We start from the raw sequence: 21,974 nt of genomic DNA, 5'->3' as shown, positions 1-21,974 counted from the left end.
AACTCACTGCTAAATTGAATTTCCCCTTGCGGGACTTAAAGGGTTCTTAATCTTAATCTAATCTAATCTGATCATCTTGTGATGATTTTAAAGTTCACATTTGGAGTGATTTACAAATGCATTGTGGGAAATTAGGCGTTTCTAGAGCTTGATCCATTGCAATTCTGATAGTTTCATTTATCTTCTTATCCTGTCACATGTAACTTTCAGGAAAAACAAGACTGAATCAGTTTCAGTGTTAAATATCAGTAACTGGTGAAAATGAAAGTCCCATAGTTCAAATCCAAAGTTCTTGATGATAGAAAACGAAGACAAGCAGCTGATTATTCAGAAGATCAAGTCAAAAATGTAAATTCTGAAACTTTTTTCATTGTTCTTTGGGAGTTATCCAGGTCATAGTGATCATAAAGAGTTAGCTTTAGGAAACTGTATGAGCTTAAGTCAACTAATAGATGGTGGTTTAATGGTTATTGTCGATTTGTAGATCATTTCCTCACAAACCCGGACAATCTGACTAAATCTTTGCGCTTCAGATTTATGGATCAATTTAGATAACGATTATTTAAGCGTTTCTTCTTGTCAGTGAAGAAAGTTTTAAATAATCTCACACAATAATCAGTAATTTAATCTCACCATTTGGGGCGAAATGTATCTTAGTCGTTCCATCTTTTTTTTCTATTTTAATATTAATCTGTTGCCTTGGTTAGTCTTTATATTTCAGATATTATTCCCACGCTTTCTGTTGATTGCACCTGCTGCTGTTGTGTTTAGACCCCACACATTGACAGATGAGTGTGAATAAAGCCCAATTTATACTTCTGCGTAAAGTGCTCTGCGTAGGCTACGTAGAGACTCAGCGTCGACGCAGAACCTGTCGAAGAGCCTCTGCGTCGTCTCCGGGTGCACGAAATATTTTTTAAGTGTCCGTCACTCCGTCAAGGGACTACGGAGACGGCAAGAGCTGCGATTGGTCCTCAGGACAGGCCGAGCTAAGCTGCTCTGTGCCGGCTCTCAGTGCGCTCCGGGCGTCCTGAGAGAGGCGGAGCTGATCCCCGCCGATAACGCCGCTGCCGAACTATAAATACGTCATATCTTAACACACACAACACATGTTTAGACTCTAAATGGCCAATTTCTCGCCTCAAATTATCTTAAAACTGCGTTCCGTCACACAGAAAAGTGAGAAACGGCCACTGTTTCAACAACAACAGACTTTCTCTCTCTTTCTTTCTCGGACGCCATTGCTCACTGTAGCCAGAAGCACAACAACCTTGCGCAGCGACCCCTACTGATCGGGCGGGAAATTGCAGCGAGTGTCCGTCACCACGACGCAGAAGTATAAATGCTCGAGGCGTCTCCGTGGTGACGCAGACGGATAACGCATACGCAGTCGGAGAAGTATAATGTGGCCTTAAGGTGTAAAAGAGAAGTTAATGATTTGTAATTAGACAAGAGTGTTGTACTAATGAAGCTACTGCAGGGTTTGGCGAAGGTGTGAGCAGTCATCAAGAAGACAATCATTTTCTCTAGTCTCGCTGAAGTGTTGCCTTGGAAACGGCATGTACATTCAAAACATCTGAAACGCACGTTGCCTTGGTTCCACTTCATATTTCAGATATTATTCCCACGCTTTCTGTTGATTGCACCTGCTGCTGGTGTGTTTAGACTGGATAGAAGCTAAGGTGTGAGCAGTCGTAGAGAAGACAGTAATTTGCTTTAGTCTCGCTAAAGTGTCGCTTTGGAAACGGCATGTACATTCAAAACATTTGGAACACAAGATTTCACAAAATGAGGCAAAATATTGGGACAACAAGAAGTGGATGTAGGTTGTCAGGATTTATATACTGTATATATCCAGTATATACAGTGGCCCTGAGGTGCAAAACGCAAACGCAAATCACAAAACACAACACAAATCACAAACGCAAATCAAAAAACACAAACGCAAATCAAAAAACACAAAAACATTAACTCAAAACGGAAACACAAATCACACAACACAAGCACAAAAGCAGAAAACCAAAACATTAACTCACAACGCAAACACAATTGTGTTAATATTTTTGTGTTTTCTGCTTTTGTGTTTGCGTTGTGTGATTTATGTTCGCTTGTGAGTTAATGTTTTTGTTTTCTGCTTTTGTGTTTGCGTTGTGAGTCAATGTTTTCGTGTTTTCTGCTTTTGTGTTTGCGTTGTGAGTTAATGTTTTTGTGTTTTTGATTTGCGTTTGTGTATTTTGATTTGCATTTGTGTTTTTTGATTTCTGTTTTTGATTTGTGTTGTGTTTTGTGATTTGCGTTTGTGTTTTGCATCTCAGGGCCTCCGTATGTTTTACCTTTGCCATTTATGTTTCACCTGTGTACCACTTAAAGATATTGTATGTACCATTTCTGCATAAAAATGTCTAAAAACAAGACCACACAACTAATGTTATATATGTTGTTGGGTAGTATACTTCCATAAGCCACAACATCTCCAACAGAAATCCATATTTATATTAAATTAATGGGCCATTTTATTTTGGTCACCTTTTGCTTATGTCATGCACTAATGTTTAACACTCACAGCATTAACTGCATCACTTCTGGTTCCCTCCATGTCCCTAAAGTAACATAGCAAATGCTTAACCTCATTTGTAAGCTCCGCATATGACAACTAAATAATATTGGTCTTACAAATGAGCCATTATGTTGTCTTATATCAGTTGTATTTGTCACTAATGGATCAAAACTACTCATTGTCGTTTGCTGCATGCTCTGTTTCTGAAGCTCTTCCCGTACAACAATTCCCATGATTCCACACTCATGACAGCATCATACTAGGTCTTTGGTGTTGTTTTTATTGAGAGACAGTGTGTTTTTATTTATGTGGTAGCTGTATCTTTTTTTTTTTTTTTTAATGTTTTTATGTATCTTGATGTTTGCTGTAGATCAAGTTTCCCCTTATGATAATAATAATAACATTTTCTACTTTATCTGTCCCGCAGCCCTGCCCCTGCAGACAGATGCTCAGTCTATCCAGAGTGGGGACAAGTCTTTGGGCAAAGATCTCCTGACTCCAGACGACTCAGCCGTCTCAGACCTTTCTCCTAAATCAGACTCTAAAAGCGACACCTTCACCAAGACTGATGTCTCAACCAAGACAGACGTCAGGCCCTCCACACCAGGCAGCTGCAGCAGCCCTCAGCCCAAGAAAGGTATAATGACACAAGATGTGTTTTTGTGGATCTCTGTCAAGCACAAGAGCTGCTCATAGCTCAGTTTTAAGTCAAAAGTGGCACCACAGTAATGAATCCCATTTTTCATCAAGTTTACTATAGCAGACGGCTGTCAAGGACACAGTTTTGGCGGACTTTAAAGCTCACATAGAGTGGTCCTGTTGCACATATATGTTAGTTATGGAGGTCTACTTACATACAGGGATGGTCACAAATACATCAAAATGTATTTCCAAATAAAATACAAAATACGTACCTTAAGAATGTATCAAAATAAGCTACAAAATACAGCAGCCAAAAATGTATCAAAATAAAATACTGTATTTTTGTATTTTCAAAATACTACAAAATACTTCTTTCTAAAAGCCTTTTTGGTCTATCCCTTCACTGGTGCAGACCATCTGTAAAAACATCTGAAAGCAAGAGAATCCTTCCATAATCAGTCAACAGATTAGATATGCTGACCTCTCGTGTTGGACATCCCAATATAAACTTCTGCCCTGACTCTATTGTTGTATTATATTGCCCACTATGAATCAGTGACAATAACTCAAAGACAAACAATCCAAATGGATGATTTATTTTGAAATTTAAACTACAGTAAGAGGCACAAACACCACCATTACCACTCTTTCATCATAATCCACGACCAGTGTTGGGAAGATTACTTTGGAAATGTAGTTGGTTACAATTACAAGTTACCCTGTTGAAAATGTAATAGTAGTGTAATTATTTCAATTACTTTCTCAAAGTAATGTAACTAATTACATTTGATTACATTTTGATTACTTTTCTTAATTTTGAATGAAATCTCTCAACTGTTAACCATTTTCACATTTTAAGACCTATAGTGTGATAAACCTTTCAGCAGTACTTAAGACTATAAAAAACAACATAATAAAAGACTCTTTTTTTTTAACCATATATTATGAGTCTGACATTAGGCCTGTACTGTGAAGGAGGCTCACTTCCTCACTAAATGGAGCGACAATGGGCTGATTTTAGCCAAGAGGAGCAGGTTATTTTAATGAAGAGAGTATGAGCGATACAAAAAAGCCTGAAGCAACAGTGTTGCTGCAAATATGACAAGAGGCTGATCTTAATTTCTGACAGCTCTACATTGAGCTGCTATTAAATATGAACCTTTAGAGCAACAACTGTTGTTTTAAACTGTGTTTTATATTGTTTTCATTGTTTCACTGATCACAATTATAAAATGCCAGTGTGTGTTTTATTGAAACCTAGGCTGGGTGTGCGTATGAAAATAGGTTATGGTGGGTTTTGTAGGTGCTGTAGCTACAAGCAAATCTCATGTTGTCTCTGTACAAAGACATTTTTAAATGTGAGAAAACAGAGTAGACCTACTCAAGATTTGTGTTTGGGCAACACATAACAGGAGGAACAATTAATTTATTCATGGCCACTTTAAGTTAAATTATCTGCCCTGCTGCGAGCGCACAACTTCTTTCAGTGGTGACTGTATATAAAGGTAAATAGGCAATAGCCTAATAAATGACCTCCTGATGCTGAGCAGCTGAACATCTGTAGGCCGACACGCTCAGAGAGAAAGTAAACAGCAGCGGATCAGCGCGATCTCTCCCTCTGTACAAATGCTCCGTTCTGAACCAGCTCCACTGGACTTTAGTGACGCCAGCCGTAAATGAGTTAAATAGTGAAACAGCAGCGCTTTTATATCCGATGTTATGATTAAACTGGTCGGGACCAGGTTCTGGTCTGTCTGTATGAAGTGTTTTTGTATTTCCAGCCCAGGAACAGCTTGTGCGCTGTCGACATTATCGCTGCTGAGGTCTGACTGCCGCCGTACGGTTTGTCGGTTGAGTCGAATGGCACATGACCAGAGAGAGCCGATCACAAGCGTCAGTTTTGGAAGGAGAAAAAAGTTTTAAAAAAACTAAAAACAAACATGAATTGTTGTTATTTTCACATTTTAAATATTTTATACACTATAAAATAGTGTCCATTATATGTAAATACATATACAATGACAGTGCGACTTTAATATAAATCTAAAATTCAACGTTACAATAAGTTAAACATTGATATTATACAAACAATCACACTTTCAGGTCAAAACGTTTGCATTAAAACAAAACAACATGTCAACAACAAATCTATGGATCACACCAAGTATGTAATGACGGAGCCGTCTGAGCCAGTGGATCATTTCATCAGGACAGGCCGAGGTAACGCTCCTCTGTGCCGGGCACTGTGAGCACTGAGCGTCCGCAAAGGCTGCACTCATTATCAAAACATTGTTTTAACAGTGTTTAAAAATAGCTTCTTCACGACTCCCCGCCGCAGTCCCTTTTATGACTTTGACCCGGAGTCAGACCCAGAGTCAGAAGACACTGTCGCTCGTGAAACACCTCCACAACGGACGTAATTCTTCTTCTGCGGTTCGATGTATGCAACCGGATGTGCCCGGACTAGTGCCCGGAGCAGGAGGATCTGCTGTTCAGGAGAACCGCTGTTAACGTAACCGGACCGGGTTTTTTCAGAGATCTCGCTGAGCCCGAGATTACAATAAAACACAGCGTTCTCAGCAGTGGCTGAACTGTTTGTTTTGAACCTTCAGGGCTTCTTAAACAAGGTAATGACGCAGATACACACTAAAAAACAGCGTTAATTGGAACTTCCAGTCTAGGTCCGCTTTAAAATCTCCTAAGAAAGGGAACCGATCACAATCCTTTGCCTCTGATACACTATAGACGGACTACAGAGAAGCATTGTCCAGCAGCTTTTGTATACATCCAACATGGCAGCCACTAAAGAGCAGCAGTCTTTCGATTTGTCTGTTGCTTTCATTAGTCATCGCTCCTAGAAAACTACTCCTTCATTGGTCTGATTGGTTTTAGGTCTATTCAGTTTTAAGTATGAGGTGACTAAACCCTTTCCAGACTGCATTTGGCATTAGTCAGGCTAAGCTTGTGCAGTAAATCATCAAATAATTCATTTAATATGATTACTTACAACACATTGGCATGAGTTGACAAACTTAAAGATACTTGAATTAGTAACACTCAAACAAATTTAGCTCAGTGCAAAAGGTGATAATGCAGTAAAAAGACATGTATGCTCATTATAACACCTGCAAGTCACATTGCAAGTTGTTGGCTCATTAGCAATCAAGTTCATTAGTCATTGATTTATTCATTATCTATCACTTTATCCTCCACATGACGGTCACTGAGCTAATCTCAGCTGACATGGACAGGTCACCAGTCCATCACAGTACCAACATACAGAGACAAACAACCATTCACTCTCACATTCACACCTCGTGTCTAATTAATCTGGGAAACCAGAATACCCAAAGAGAATCCTCAACAAGCACATAGAAAACACCATAAAGAATGATTGAACTGGGATTCGAACCAGTGACCTTCTTGCTGTAAGGGCAACAGAGCTAGCCCAAGTTCATTATATGGAGTCATAATAGCAAACAAAAGGTGATTATTATAATAGAAACTGAAGAATGAAAGACAAAAATAACCGAACCATCTTCTGCAGTTTATTAATTTTGTGTTGCCGTGTAAAATTAGCAGTCAGTCAGTTTCCTCAGCACCACTGCAGTTTCCACTGATTGCACAGTGACTCTCACTTTCAATATATATGTGTTATAAATGTAAATGATTTTCATTCACTGTTTGTCCTAATACATGTTTGGATGTAAATTGAGTCATTCTTAAGCCCAATTTATGCTCCTGCGTAAAGTGCTCTGCGTCGACGCAGAGCCTGTCGGGCAGAGCCTCTGCGTCGTCTCGGACGGCACAAAATATTTTTTAAGTGTCCGTCACTCCGTCAAGGGACAACGGAGACGGCAAGAGCTGCGATTGGTCCTCAGGACAGGCCGAGCGAAGCTGCTCTGTGTCGGCTCACAGTGCGCACCGAGCTGATCACCGCCGACAATGTCGCTGCCAAACTATAACTACGTCATATCTCAACAGTCTTTCTCTCTCTTTCTCTCTCGGACGCTATTGGTCACTGTAGCCAAAAGCACACACCCCTACTGATCGGGCGGGAACTTGCAGTGCGTATCCGTCCATGACGCAGAAGTATGAAGGCTCCGTGGTTACGCAGTCGGATAACGCATTACGCTGTCGGAGAAGTATAATGTGGCCTTTACCCAACAGATGGTTGTGGCCAAAAGCCAAATCACCATGTGAATAGCAGAGGGAGACTGGTGGAGTGTGGGGTGAGGAGGGGGAGGAGGGCGAAGTGACGTCTTCAGTGGCACACTGGCCCCAGCAGGACCATGAGATTTATTTTCACTCTACAGCATCTGCATAGAGGCCATACTAAATCAGTGAAGGAAACTCACTGAAAGGTAGAGCAGGTTGCTATGGAGACGGAAGTGCTACACGGCTGCCTGTGATTGGCTGAGAACACGCACATGGCACACATATTACATCAGCATGAAGGAGAACCACAAAAGCAGAAGGGCAGGGCTCGGCGAGCACCCCAGGGGTTCACGGGTGTGTACGCGGTTCTTCAGTCGTGGCTTTTCACAGCCAGATTAAGGGCGGGAAAAGCAACACAAATCCTCATGTTTACACCGCTAAGACTTTCAGATAACATAAAGATTCATACTGAATGTCACTGCTGAAAGTGTACCGTTACGCTCAAAACACAGCTACACATCGGAAGAGATGGAGCTGCTCTAACCTTGAATCTCAATGAAGACATGTGCCTGAAAGTCTTAGTGGTTTCTGGGTTTATATATAATGTAGTTATACATAGCGGTTTTAGTCCTTTGCCTCTAACTCATTCCAGTGAAAGTCAGATCTCCTCTGTGGCGTCATTCCTTGGAGAAATTACATTTTAAGTACCTGGGAACAATAACAATGTCTCTGTTTTTCTCCAAAACCCACAGCCCTCACTGTTCACCCTTAAATTGTGCAAGGTTAGGCTGCGGTGAAGTGAAGAAGTTCTTATGAAACTTGGCTATAAATTACACAGAAACATTCTCCATATTTTTTATTTAATTCAACCAAACCTTTATCACCCATTTACACAAATCATGTGTCAAATCGTGGATTTTGTTGTGCGCCCCCTACATGAATAATCCAGTAACATACATATCGTACACATGTAATGCAGAGTAACTATGTGAACAAATCTCTGACCTTAATCTCACCAATATGTCAAAACATGAGTTGATGAAATTAGGGCTGAAAGAATTACTCAATCTATTATTAATCGATTACTGAAATTAATCGTCAACTATTTTCTGTTATTATAGCATTTTTTAAAGAAACAATTGACAATGAAAATAATCAATAGTTTCAGCCCTAGATGAAATAATTAATACCAATACGATTATAGATAAGTGATGATTTTTGGTGTTGACTTCATGAAGCTTGTTATGTTTTGTAAATCATCTCTAACTTGATGTCCTGCTCCTCTGCCGTGATTTCTCTCCCCTCTGTAGATTCCATGAGCTCAGAGCAGCGACAGAAACTTGCCAAGGAGCGGAGGGAAGAGCGGGCCAGATATATCGGTAAGAACTGATCATCTTGACAGTGAATGTTTACAGCAGAACTCACTTATTCTAACCAAAATGAAGCATAATGTGCTTCGATAAGTCTCACTAGCATCTCTATTATTAACCCTGCTGTGATAAATTCCCTCTTTCTGTGTGTGTCACTCTGCTCTGATGTGACTGACTGTTATTGACCTCTCACTGTTTCTCCTTGCATGGCTCTCAGAACAGCAAACTCAGTTGCAAGGTAAGGGGCTTCGCTAAAACCTGGAGCGTTTGCAGCAGTCATGTCATTTGGGAATAATCCCATTTCCTTCCATTTCCCACTGCTGCTGCCAAAAACACATCTTCCTCTTTCTTCATCCCCCATCAACAATTGGTTATTTTTCTGTCATTCATTAGGTAAAAAGCTCATGAACCCCGTGAACTTGCTGCTTTTTTCGCTTAATGTTTCCACTCATGCTCAATTTAAGTTAAGTTTTGCCTCACATTTCCTGCATGTTTCAAACCTGTAATCATGGTTTTTATTTTATGGCTGCAGAATGAAACTCCTTATGAAAATATCATTCTATTCCAGAGTGGGGAAAGATGATATCTATAGTATCCAAACATGGGGCTTCTCCCTGAAGGACGACGGCCAAAGAGTGAAGCAGCCAATCAGAGCGCAGCTTGGTGGGCGTTTCCCCGCAGAGATGTCCATCGGAGCCTAAAGCCCAATTTATACTCCTGCGTAAAGTGCTCTACGTCGACGCAGAGGCTCTCTGACAGGCTCTGCGTCGACGACTGCACAAAATATTTTTTAAGTGTTCGTCACTCCGTCAAGGGACAACGGAGACGGCAAGAGCTGCGATTGGTCCTCAGGACAGGCCGAGCTAAGCTGCTCTGTGCCGGCTCACAGTCTTTCTCTCTCGGACGCCATTGCTCACTGTAGCCAAAAGCACAACAATCTTGCGCAGCGACCCCTACTGATCGGGCAGGAAATTGCAGCGCGTATCCGTCACCACGACGCAGAAGTATGAGGGGTCTCCGTGGTTACGCAGTCAGATAATGCATTAGTCGGAGAAGTATAATGTGGCCTTAAGGCACTTGGCGTGAAAAATGAGCAGTCATTAACGTGAACTGAGCGCAGGCCTCTCATACAGATTAGATTTAATCACTACTTTCATCAGCATCAATAACGTGGTCATGCTGCAGTCGAGCCACAGTTTGAGGGGATTTCTGCTGCGCTTGAATCAATAAAACCCGCAGTTAACTGCGCTCCAGTTGCTTTGAGATCAGTGTAGTTCCACTGTCTGTCCACAGTCTGCTTCTGTTTGTCTTTGCATGGTGCAATGTTTTGTCCATGGGGAGCATGAGAAGTATGCAGGGCATGAACAAAAGTGCATGCTCCTTTAAAGGAATTGTTGATCCCAACAATTGAAATTCATTATTTATTATGTATTTATTTATTTATTTATTTATTTACCACAGAGTCAATGGGAAAGTGGTTAAAGTTTCTGACCACATAACATTTTTGGAGTTTCAGGCAATGGTGACCACTCCTCACTCACTGTTTACAGCTCCATCCTCCACATAATGGTTGCGCAGGCTGGAGCCACTCCTATCTGACATAGGGGGAAAAGTAAAGGAGCAGTCATATATTTTAGCAGAAGTTGTAAGTGATGCTTCATGCATGACATCGTCAACTCAACAATCAATTGAAAGGGCAATGGAAATGGTATTAGTTTTTATGTTCACCTAGCTATACCTGCTAATTTCAGTGTGAAAGAGGCTATACGAATGTCTTTAGCATATTATGCTAAAGACATTACATACAAATGATCTTATTGGGAACAAATCTGCCTCCTGTCGTATGTCTGACTTTGTTCAGCCTATTGACACCGCTGTATTTTAACATTGGTGATCATGTGATACTCTGAGAACTCAATATTTTCTCACTACTGCTCTGTTGCATTGGATTTTGCCGAAACCCTAAACTTCCAAAAGTGTTTTTTGGATGCTGAAACTTCACCCACCCTAGTGGTGAGTAGATGATGAGTGAATATTTTGTGTGAATTATCCCTTTAATTTACAACTCAATCAGAACATAATAGTAAAGAACTGTGTTATGCAACAGTAGCTTTGCACAAAATGATTTAACACAAAAAGCACACTGTCACGCAGATTTTCCTTTCTGCCAACAACATAATTGCATTTTTGGTCAGGAATTAGATTCAGAGGAGTAAAAAAGGCTTTCACAATGTTCATGAGGCTCATACTTTGTTCGCCTCTTTGGCTTATTAGTGACACTAAGCTGCAGAATTCCAAACTCAATACGAAGCTACGTTGCCTCACAAAAACCACTGTCACATCCTCCTAGAGCCGCTCAATCCAATCCTGAAACTCACAGCGGATCATATTTTCACGCCAGCGTCGTTTGTTAAATCCTTTCACATCATCCTTAGTTCTGAGCCTCACACTGTTTCAACCCCTTCAGCCTGCTCAGAAATATAGACATAGAAAAGTGCAACTCTTATTACAGTCATGAAACAGATGCTGTCCAACATGAAGACAGTTTACTGTAATTGATTGTAATTGTTAGCAGAAGAAATGAGCCACAGCAAAGAGAGAAGTGGGATCTGCTGGAGGCTGCTAACACTCAGCAGGAAACCATGGCGTATTTACTGTTATCAGGAGTGGAACAAACACAGAGGCTTCCATCTGTTTTCACCAACCCTCTCTTTCAAAAGCTTTCAGTGATTATACATTAGATTAATTAACCTCAGAAAAAGACAGAAACATGTATTTATTTATTTAAAAAAACAAAACAAAAACAAAAAAGAAAATCTCTTTTAAGTCATGCACGGACTCATTATGTTTATCTTGTGACCGACGACTCGGATACTTGGGTCTCTGTGGTTGCGCCTCCAAGCAGGAATATGGTGAAAAGTTAATCTCGCCAATTGCGATTGTGTGTTGCGCTGTTACACCCCACGACACAGCAACGGTTTAACATGGTTGAGATGGTAAGTAACGCCAAATTAAGAAAACTGAGAAGAGTACGTCTACAGTGCACAGTGGTCCAAGTAGTACAGGAACTAAAGGAAGCCTCCAACATGGCTGTTTTTTTTCTAGTTTTTCATCTAAAAGCTTTTTTTTTTCATCCTGGCTGCTTCCATTGATTTTACCACCCACTTAAAATGAAAAAGTACCCAGTTCTGTGTGACGAAATCCTTGACTCACAGACTTAACCAAACCCTTTCACTAACCTTAACCAAAAGTGTGGATGGTTTCATCAAAAGTGGGTTGTAGAAAACAAAACAAGGATCCTTTGCGTCATCTCCCAGTGGGAGTTATTTGGTCAATAACAAGAAGAAGGAATCTTCCTAAACATGATGAATGTGTTTTTTTTATTCAGCGGCGAAGAAAGCCCAGTGGCTGGGGAAGGAGGAGAAGGCCCGGCGTCTGAGGGACAGCCAGCTGGAGGAGCGCAGGAGGAAGCTGGAGGAGCAGCGACTGAAGGCCGAGAAACGCCGATCACTGCTGGAGGAGAAACAGAGACAGAAACTAGAGAAGAACAAGGTGACAGAGATTTGTAATGGCCTCATACAGTGGCTCAGAACTGTGCTTGTTCTTTTATTATTATCGCTTTATTTTATAGCCTCACGCTGAAATCTGCTCTGCTCTGCAAAATATTCAGCGTTAGATAAAGTCAGAGAGGTTGAATTATATTGACCACTGGAAAACTCTTGAGATGCCAAGTATTTCCATGTAGCCACTTTTCCAGGACTGCAGATTTTCCTGGCTCTGGGTTTTAAACGAACAGTTATTGATCACAGCATTGGTTCCTATAAAAAAGTGAAATGTCTTCTTGTGTCTTCTCGTCTCAAGTTGCACATTCCACTTTCCACTAGTCCCCTTTATCAACCTTCCATAAAAAATGACCACTGTTCGGTTGGTTTTGGGGCATAGCTTATCATGCGTGTCCCATCCGTGTTGTTCATGTACGTGAAACCCTACGTAAAATGTGTTTTTTGCCCACTCACAATTGGCCCCACCCACTCACCAAAACCCTTTTCACACGTACATTTTCACCACAACTGACTTGGGTGCAAGATGTTGTGCATGTTAAGGCCTTTAAAAACCTGATTCATTGCATAGAACAATAAGAATTATACTAAAAACTCCTTCAGTGCCAATACAAACTTTTGTCCAGTGGAAAAGTTGATTTATTTTCCGCTTAAAGAACACAAACACTGGGAAAATTCTGCTTTAATGGTACACTATCAAATCACCCGTGGTGGGTGTGAACTCTCTGACTGACTCTTGACTGTCTGCTCCCGCAGGAAAGATATGAGGCAGCTATCAAAAGGTCCACGAAGAAGACGTGGGCCGAGATCCGCCAGCAAAGATGGTCGTGGGCGGGCGGACTCAACCAGACCTCTCGCAGAGAAAGTGAGTCTCACATGAAAACCCGGCCTGACGCGTACGGGAAACAAAAACAGGAATGTGTTTTGCGTCCTCGCTGTAACTCGAATGCTCATGTTGAGTAACGCCGCACAGACTGTGACTCACTGGTCCAACTGATGCAACCCGAGGAAAACTGCTCGTGAAGGGGTTTGAGGTCATTAAGGCGGGTGGAAACCTGCGCAGTCAATTATCATGCTAAACTTTTCTTAAATTCCTCTGTTTTTCATGGTGAAAATGAGTTTCAGTGCTGAAAGACGAGTGGGAAGGTATCGTGTGTAACCCTAACAGCCTTATGAGTTATCACCAGCAGTTATGAATAGGGATGAGCCATACTACCATACTCAATCGGTCCGATAAGATAAGAAATCAGATATAATCAAAAATCCAATATGTTGCATGCTTCACTATGCGACTGTATAAATGTAAATAGAGTTGTGTTGTGGGCGGCTTATTTCTTCTTTATGAGAGAGTATTTGTTACATAGCTGGAGAATGATATCTTTGAAATAGCGTGAAATGCCTAGCCCATAGTTTAAAACGTCTAAAATGGCTGTTTTGGACTGATATCAGTCTCGGTAGATACTTTAGAAAAAGGCTATCCCTACATATGAATATAATAACATTTCAGATTCACCATTAATGGCAATCAATTAATTGTCTTATTATGAGTTGTTGTGGAGGAGGAGGATAAAAAAAAATCCACCGTGTGTTGCGTTCACTGTCATGCCGTAAATTGTAAACCCAGGTTCTAGAGTGAAACACTAGGTCACTTAGCAGTTTTAGTTTAGTTATTCTTTTTTACATGTTATACATCTATTCGTCAAGTCTTTACACCACATTACACAATGGTAGTGCAGAAAAACATTAACATTTTACTTGAAATGACCCTGTCAGTTGATGTGACCGCAGTCAGCCCGACAATCATTCCTCGTCAGATATTTAGGTGTACATATGAAAAACGAGGATCTCTGACCGTAGATATTTTTGTTGGATGGAAGGGAAGAAATGCAAGAGAAGCCGCATTTAATTTGTGGATGTGTGCGAGAGCGTGTGAGCAGGAAAAAAAGAGGAAAAAACTTTAACTATTCCACTCCCCTTCCCATACTTTCCTCAAAGTTCCCTCCTTCTCTCTCCCCCCCCCACCCCATATCTGAATTCTGATTAATTCCTGTAATGAGAAGCCACTTTGACCTCAGAGAGCGGCGCAGTCCCCCGCCCTCCTCCTCCAGAGCCAGAACCGAGGCAGTCGATCCTCGATCGTCGCTCCTCGGCACTCGCCTTGTGAACAGTTGTTGTCTGTTGCGTTCTCTCCGGTGCAGGCAGATGCTCGGCCTCCACAGTCAACTTGCCGAGACAGGTGGACCCTGTCATTAACAACAGGCTGTCCAAGTCCTCTGCCACGCTCTGGAACTCCCCTAACAGAAGTAAGGACGTCCAAACTTCAGTGTCCACCAGGCTTCCTCCTCCTCTTCCTCCCTCCTCTCACCCTTTTCCTCTTCATCCCCCTCCACCCTCTTCCCTTTTGGTTTATTTTTTGAATTCATTTGATTATAACTGTCGTCTCTGGTGGCCTGCCTGCCTGCCTGTGCTTGGTGACTGGTCATTTACCACCTACTCTCCTCACACGCTCTCGTTCTCGTGTGCATCGTGTTTTTTTTTTTTATTTGTTTATTTCAGTTGGTGGTTGTCGTTGATTTAAGTCTCCTCTGCATTTTTGATCAGCCTCCCTTTCACCTCGACATGAATCAGCCATGTTTTGTGATATGATTTTTGGTGCATTTTTTTGCTTTTCATGGGTTCATACGTTCACATCTTTGACTCAGCAGCACCTTCTATTTTTTAAGTTGTCCCCTCCTCCACTTGACTGTTGGTGGTTTGGTGTAATGGTGGTGGTGGAATTAGTGGAATAAGTGTCACTGATGCAAATGAAGTACAGTAACTAACTGCTCATTCACTGTATTGTACACTACTGTTGTGTTGTATTTTATGTTGCAGGAGTGAGTCTGTTTTGTACTTTGTTAGGTTTTCACTGCGTCACAGCCAACATGACAAACAACATTTCAACAATCAGTTTTGTGTTTTACATTAATCATGACAAAACATCACTATAACTTGTTACATCATAAATATTTACAAAATATTACACAAGCAAAACATGGTTAAATCAAAACAACAAACAACAATCAAATAATACAAAATAAAGAATCAGTGCATTGTAATTGTATTTTCACAATCAACACGGATAGACATAAGCATAGTATATATCTTTACCTTTGCTTTTAAGAATGATTTAACCATGTTATTATTTGTATTATAATATGTCAGTGTTGCCTTAGTATTGTAAAACAATACAATTCAAAAAATCTGACCACATGAGGACTTTATAAATGGAAATATGGGGTTATTTAAGTTATTATAATTCATCTAGAGAGGATCTAAACTTCAATCCAGTCCATCACTTATCAATAATTCACTCAATGCCACAAATGTGAATGTCATTGAGGAGCTGGATTAAAATTCAGAACGAAGGTGGAGAAATCCTCTGAGGCCACAAATTATACATTAAACTATCTTTGTGATTGATTCAAAATATGTTAGAATATAAACTTTTTTCCTGTTCTTTAACTGGAATATTAGAACAAGAAAAGCTTGTAAAGAAATGTAAAAATGTTATGTATAAACAAGGAAATCCATCACAATAACTCAAGATTTGTGTTGATATAATGTGAAAAAGATGTTGAAAAGGGGGGTATTTTTTATGTTATGAAATGAAACTTGTCATGGTGACAACTGGCAACAACACACTGCCCATGTGAAGAGATTTTGTTATATTCAGCTCATTTCATCAGACTCCTGAGTTGCCACATGTACATAAACAAGCACTGTCATCATATCAGGCTTGTTGCGTCTCATAACTCGCGTCATCACAGTTGCAGTCAGCAGTTTGGCTCTTGGTTTCTATAGAGACTCAGATTATTGCTTGATCTCCACGGCTACAGATCCTCTGATAACGGCAGGCACATGAACGCGGCTTAATCAGATTTCTGCAGGGTCAGGGTCGACATCAGACCTGGTGATTCTGCTGTTGGAAATCGCTGTGCACAGTGTGTGGAGGAGGGGAGGTTACATTTATAGATCATTCTATCTCCAGGTTGAGCAAATTGATCACCAGGCAGCAGCTCGCCCTCCTCTTGCCGCATTGGAGAAGGAGGAGGAGGAGGAGAAGGGATACCATTGTTGCCTGGCAACAGGGAAGAAGGTAGTCGGCTTATCAGCTACTCATAAAACAGGTTGCGAATATGATTCATGTAGTTTACACCAGAAGAAACTGCCTGTTCTGCTGTGCATGAGGAAAGCTGGTCAGTGATTCGAAGAGTGTTGCTGCAGTATGTGACCTATGGTGATTTTGATGTTGTTGTTGATGTTATTATTCTGCTTCTGTTTGGTCTTTTTGAACAGAAAAATATGTAACATTATTGTGTATGCTGTGTCCTATACTATCAGGCCTGACTGAGGGAGTGTTTGAGTGTATACAGCAGCAGAACAGGGGCGGGCGGGGATAAGAAGTGTTTGTCCCACCAAATTGTACATTGACTAGATTTTCTGAGCAGTAGAATTCACTTTTTGTGGTCACTTCTTTGTGTTTTCAGTCACACTCCAACCAAGTCTTGCTTTTGGGAACATAGCCGAGCGACAGAACATCTAAACACATCTTTACTGAGAAACGCAGAGAGAGCCGCATGGAGCTGATAGGCTTAATCAGCATGATGTGAACACATTTAACAATGGTTTTTATATGTTTTAAATCAAGCTCAACACAACAGCAAAAAAGTGAAGTTGTAAAAGTGAAACCTCTCCACCACCATGTTTTTGATGTGAGAGATGGGACGTCAGTAGAAACTTTCTGTGGATGTGAGCTGTTTAATGTGAGGGGATTATGATGATAAGCTGAAATGAAGCGCTGGTGCAGAACTGAGGATTTTCAGGATTCGGTTTGCTCATCTGATTCATGTTTTTTTTAATAGCAAGTGGAATAAAATGTGACGATAGCTCTGAGCAGTTGGAAATGTAGCACTGCAAACGCTACCATACACACGGATGGTTCCTGGAATAACTGAAAGTACCACCCCCTGAGCAGGGCTGTTATGGGTAAATGGGTAAATCATAACAATATTTTAGTTATGGGTAAAAAATGATATGCTGATATAAAGGCTTTGGGCCAATAACCAAATATATACTGTATATGTGTTTCCCTGTGATCTGGTGCATAGGTCATTTAGTCACTTCTGCTCTTAACATAATAATTTTCATACTTATGACGCAGCAGGTGTAGATATACATTTTCTTTATTATGCAAAATAAATAAAGATAAAAAAGATGAGTTGGATAGAGGGTGCCAGCACAGAAGGAGGTAGCAGCTTAGTCATTAATCATATCAGTGGATCTTGGCTTGTTTTGCGATGTTTGATAATATATTTTTAATCCAATATCGGCTGATACCGATATTGTGACGTTAATATCGTGCACTCCTCCTAAAAAAGGCCTGTTACTGTTTAGTTACTGTTTTGGGCCACTGAACGGCTAGTTTGGTCAGCCTGGGCTGGTCAATTGAATTTGAATTGAATTTTTTTAAGGGAAAAAACATAATGTCCATACAGGTTGGTGATATGATCTTAACATTATTATCACAATTCATCATAACTATGTAAAAAATGATATTCCTAATAATATTTCACAGAGATTCAAAATGCATTTTTGATGGGGAATGATTTCAATTTCACAATAAAACCACATTTATTGTACAAAAACATACAGCAATAGCACATTATAACTTGATTTTAATTGGCAAGATGCATGGAATTGATTGGGGGCAAGTTTGAGACCCCTGGTTCAGTTCCTGTGGCTGAACTGTGCATTACAATTTCTTTGTAAAATTATTTAAAAAATATTATTTCATTCATATCATTAATAATAATGAAGGAAAACACTTAAGTACAGAACTTGAATAAATGTACTTTACACCTCTGTTTGCAGTCATAACATTGGTGAGAAAAACGCTGCACTGCACTGTTTGTCTCTGAGTTCCAGATTGTGTTTGACTTTTGTCTCCTCCTTTATGTGAAGAGTGAGCTCTCATTCGTCACTATCATATCTCTCGTGTACGTGTCCAGTGTGTGTCTTGCACTTTATGAAATCCATAGCTTCTAACACAAACCTTCAGGCTGATCTTTGCTCGACTCAAAGATTAATCTGACATTACTTTTGCCCGTGAGAGAAAGTATGAATACGTTATGTGTCTACGTACTGTTTTCATCCGTCCATTACAATGCATTGGGTTTTCGTGCCACAGTGCTGAGTCTCCATCATGTGACACTCAGTGACCCTCACATAAACACTGCATACCAGCAGAGTGGCGTCAAGGTCAGACCAGTGTATGTGTGTATTGCATTGAGGGAATAAGAAAACAAAAACACTAATTCTGAACTCACCAAGAACTGACAAGCATTTTGCACTGTACTGGGTGTGAGTGAGGTCAAGTAAATGGCCTCTGTGGCTGACGTGTGGTGTGTTTTTGAGTGGTAAGTAATGACGATTCATCTGGGTTTGCTCCCATGTGTGGTTTGTCCTGCGTGTAACACATAGGCTAAGGTCCACTCATCCATCTTGTGTAAATCTCTGTACAGTTGAGTGTGATTGGTAGACTGGAGTCTGTGGTTTACAAACATTTTGTAGCACATTCATTTCATTAAAAAAAATACATATTTCCACTGCGGCCCTGAGAGGTAATATAGCAGCAGGTTAGTGGGTGGAGCTAAAACAGTTAGAAGTGTTGTGTTTATGTATCTCAGGTCATCACATACAAATGCTGCTGTAAAATTACATCGGAAGTTTTAAATATAAACCAGATTCCATAAGAGCAGCTGTTGCATTTATGTGCTATTTAAAAAAACACAATTTAATGGTCCATTTATGTGTATTGGCAGAAATTCATTATACTACTTATAAAGGTAGTATATCTTGTTAGTATCAGTGTATAATGACAATGGCTTTATAGAGGCTGCCATCCTGCACCACAGTTTTCTGTAGCAGCTTTGAAAGGACAAACCAGGACCTGCAGTCTCACCATTAGATGTCACTGTTTCTTACACACTGGACCTCAAACCGACAGACATGCGTTCATTTGTTTTTTACTCTCATAACCTGGTGACATTTTCTCAGACTTCCCAACCTGATCATCCTACTTTGAACGAGTTTATTTAAGAAGGGATCACGTTTTTCAGCAGCGCCTGAATGCATCGCACAAACTCCAGTCTGCAGAGGCAGACAGTAAGTGTGTGTCTGCGTGTGTGTGTGTGCTTATGTGTGTTTCTATAACAGTCACCCGACACTAACAGCGCCCTCTTGTGTCAGCCCGCAGTCTGCGTCTCAGCCCATGGGAGAGTCGGATCGTGGAGAGGCTCATGACCCCGACGCTGTCCTTCCTGGCCCGCAGTCGCAGCGCCGCCACCCTCCTCAACAGCAGCGACTCTCGTGAGTGTGAGACCCCGATCAGCGACACAACCCTAAGTTTAGTTTGCAGAGAGGGAGGAACTTGTTGGTCTTCTTTACCTCACGTATTCATGGCATATTCAGACGATAAAAGTGGCTCATAACATCAAAGTCAGAAACAAAACAGCTTCATTTATTTAGTACCACCTGTACAATCTATTTTTGGACAGTTTTTTGTTTTTTTTACATTTTAGTTACTTTCATTGTCAATTATTGATTGTTTGCTAAAGAAAAGTGACTAAGTGGAGAGAAATATACACCAAGGCTTTTTGGAGCCAAAGGTGATGTCCTCAAATGTCTTGTTTCATAAAAACAAATCAGAAAAGACTCAAACTGTCACATGTGAGAAGCTGAAAAAAATGTATGAATCATTTGTGACTTTTTAAAAAAAAACAGATTTATTTAAGATATTGAATATTCTACCCATAACATGATTTGTATTAAGTATGTGTATCATCTTTTTTTTTCATTTTCCTAGCTTCCACTAAGCATTTTATATGTATATTAGGCAAAAGGCCTCATTTTAGGGAGGCTGCGATCTTCTCGTCTGAATCAGAGGTGGAAAGTAACAAAATACATTTACTCAAGTTACTGTATTGAATACTTTTTGTTGTGTATTTTGTATTTTTTAAGTACAATTTATAATCAGGATTTTGTATTTTACTTGAGTACGTATTGACTCAAGTATTGTACTTAGTTACTTTATAAATCCTATCCGTTACTGCGTAAAAATAAAAATTCAGCACAATGAAGACCTACAGGGGAAAATATACAGCAGAACCAGACCAATGATGATGTGATAGCAACAGCACTGGCGCGTGAACATAGAGGGCGCTACGCCAAAAGTGACGTAATATCCTGTGTTGCATCGGGCGCATTAGCTCCAAAATAGTTTTGGATTTCTGACCCCTTGTCATATTTCTAGTAACTCAGTAACTTTTACTTAAAGTACATTTCAAATGAACTACTTTTTACTTCTACTTGAGTACATTTTCAGATGACTACTTTTAGTTCTACTCGAGTAATATTTCGACAAAGTATTGGTACTTTTACTTGAGTACAATATTTTAGTACTTTTCCCACCTCTGGTCTGAATGGACAAAGCAGCCAGAGTGTCTTTGTATGTGTCACTCAGACTCTGTCCGCTGCCCCATCCTCAGCCTCTACCAGTCCACTGAAAGCTTGCTCCCATCACCACCCACACAAGAGCACCGCCGAGCGCTGGAGGGTGTCCTCGGCCAGCACGCCAGACATCACTGAGCGACAGCGCCGAAGAAACTCCACACCGGTAAACTGTGAAAATGAACTCATGTCCACTTACATAGAAATGGGTAAAAGCAGAAGGGAATCGATAGACGTGTCCCTCGACTTAGTCCTTGGCTCCTGTCATAAATACTTTCGCCATTAGAGGGCTTTGTCGCCTCATCATCAACATGTGACCACTAGATGTCACTATAATGGCCAGTGTATGCCACCACCACGATGGGCGTTCTTCTTCTTCTGCGGTTCAGTGTACGCAACCTCACTTGCGCCTAGAGCAGGAGGATGTACTGTTCAGGAGACGGGATACTTACATCACGATTCCAGGCTTTTTTAGACCGCTTGCAGATACAATAAAACCCAGTGTTCTCAGCAGTGGCTGAACTGTTTGTTTCAAAGCTTTAGGGCTTCATAAACAAGGTAATGGAGCAGATACACAACAAAAAAACAGCGTTAATTGGAACTTCCGGTCTATGGGATAGTTAAATATCATTGAACCACAAACATGTCCTTTTGCCCTTCACTTTGGCATGGTTGTTCAGTGATACATCCACTAGAGGGCAACATAGAGAGGTAAGAGATGACAACATCTCACAAACATGGCGATGTTGGAGGACGACGTGATAAGGCGCCTTTCAGAATAAGACAACAAACATGGCCGTATCGTTGATTTTCTGTTGAAAATGATTAGCTATTAGCTACACTGCCCCCCTATGATTTGCAGCGGTATTGTTGTTGTCAGCACTCTGTAAGGCAAGGGTTTCAAACTCATTTTAGTCCAGGGGCCACATACAACGCTGTTTTTATCTCAAGTTGGCGGGAGCAGTAAAATAATAGCATAATAACCTATAAACAACTCCATGATACAATTAATGAAGTATCTTCTTATAAAACATACACTGAACAACCTGAAACGTCTTGTTCCTAAGTTTAACATTAAATGTTAAACTTAGGAACAGTGCTCTATGTAAAAATGTTTCCACATAGTGCTCTATGTAA

The 21,974-nt window shown here is 40.6% G+C and overlaps 1 protein-coding gene across 2 annotated transcripts in view; it reads left to right on the top strand.

The window, feature by feature from the left end:
- Positions 1–21,974, top strand: part of LOC310935848 (uncharacterized protein) — a 62,305-nt gene that overhangs the window by 25,862 nt on the left and 14,469 nt on the right. The window contains exons 2-8 of one of the 2 annotated variants that reach the window (XM_083899819.1): positions 2,985–3,194; positions 8,668–8,736; positions 12,116–12,279; positions 13,044–13,152; positions 14,486–14,590; positions 19,578–19,697; positions 20,876–21,003. In XM_083899819.1, coding sequence (XP_083755945.1) covers positions 2,985–3,194; positions 8,668–8,736; positions 12,116–12,279; positions 13,044–13,152; positions 14,486–14,590; positions 19,578–19,697; positions 20,876–21,003 — 905 coding nt within the window. The remainder of the gene's footprint in view (positions 1–2,984; positions 3,195–8,667; positions 8,737–12,115; positions 12,280–13,043; positions 13,153–14,485; positions 14,591–19,577; positions 19,698–20,875; positions 21,004–21,974) is intronic. The other variant, XM_083899820.1, reaches the window with a different exon arrangement.

This window comes from Microchirus variegatus (genome assembly GCF_963457635.1).
Source record: "Microchirus variegatus genome assembly, chromosome: 13".
Taxonomy (NCBI): Eukaryota; Metazoa; Chordata; class Actinopteri; order Pleuronectiformes; family Soleidae; genus Microchirus; species Microchirus variegatus.
This window is presented reverse-complemented; position numbering and strand designations above follow the sequence as displayed.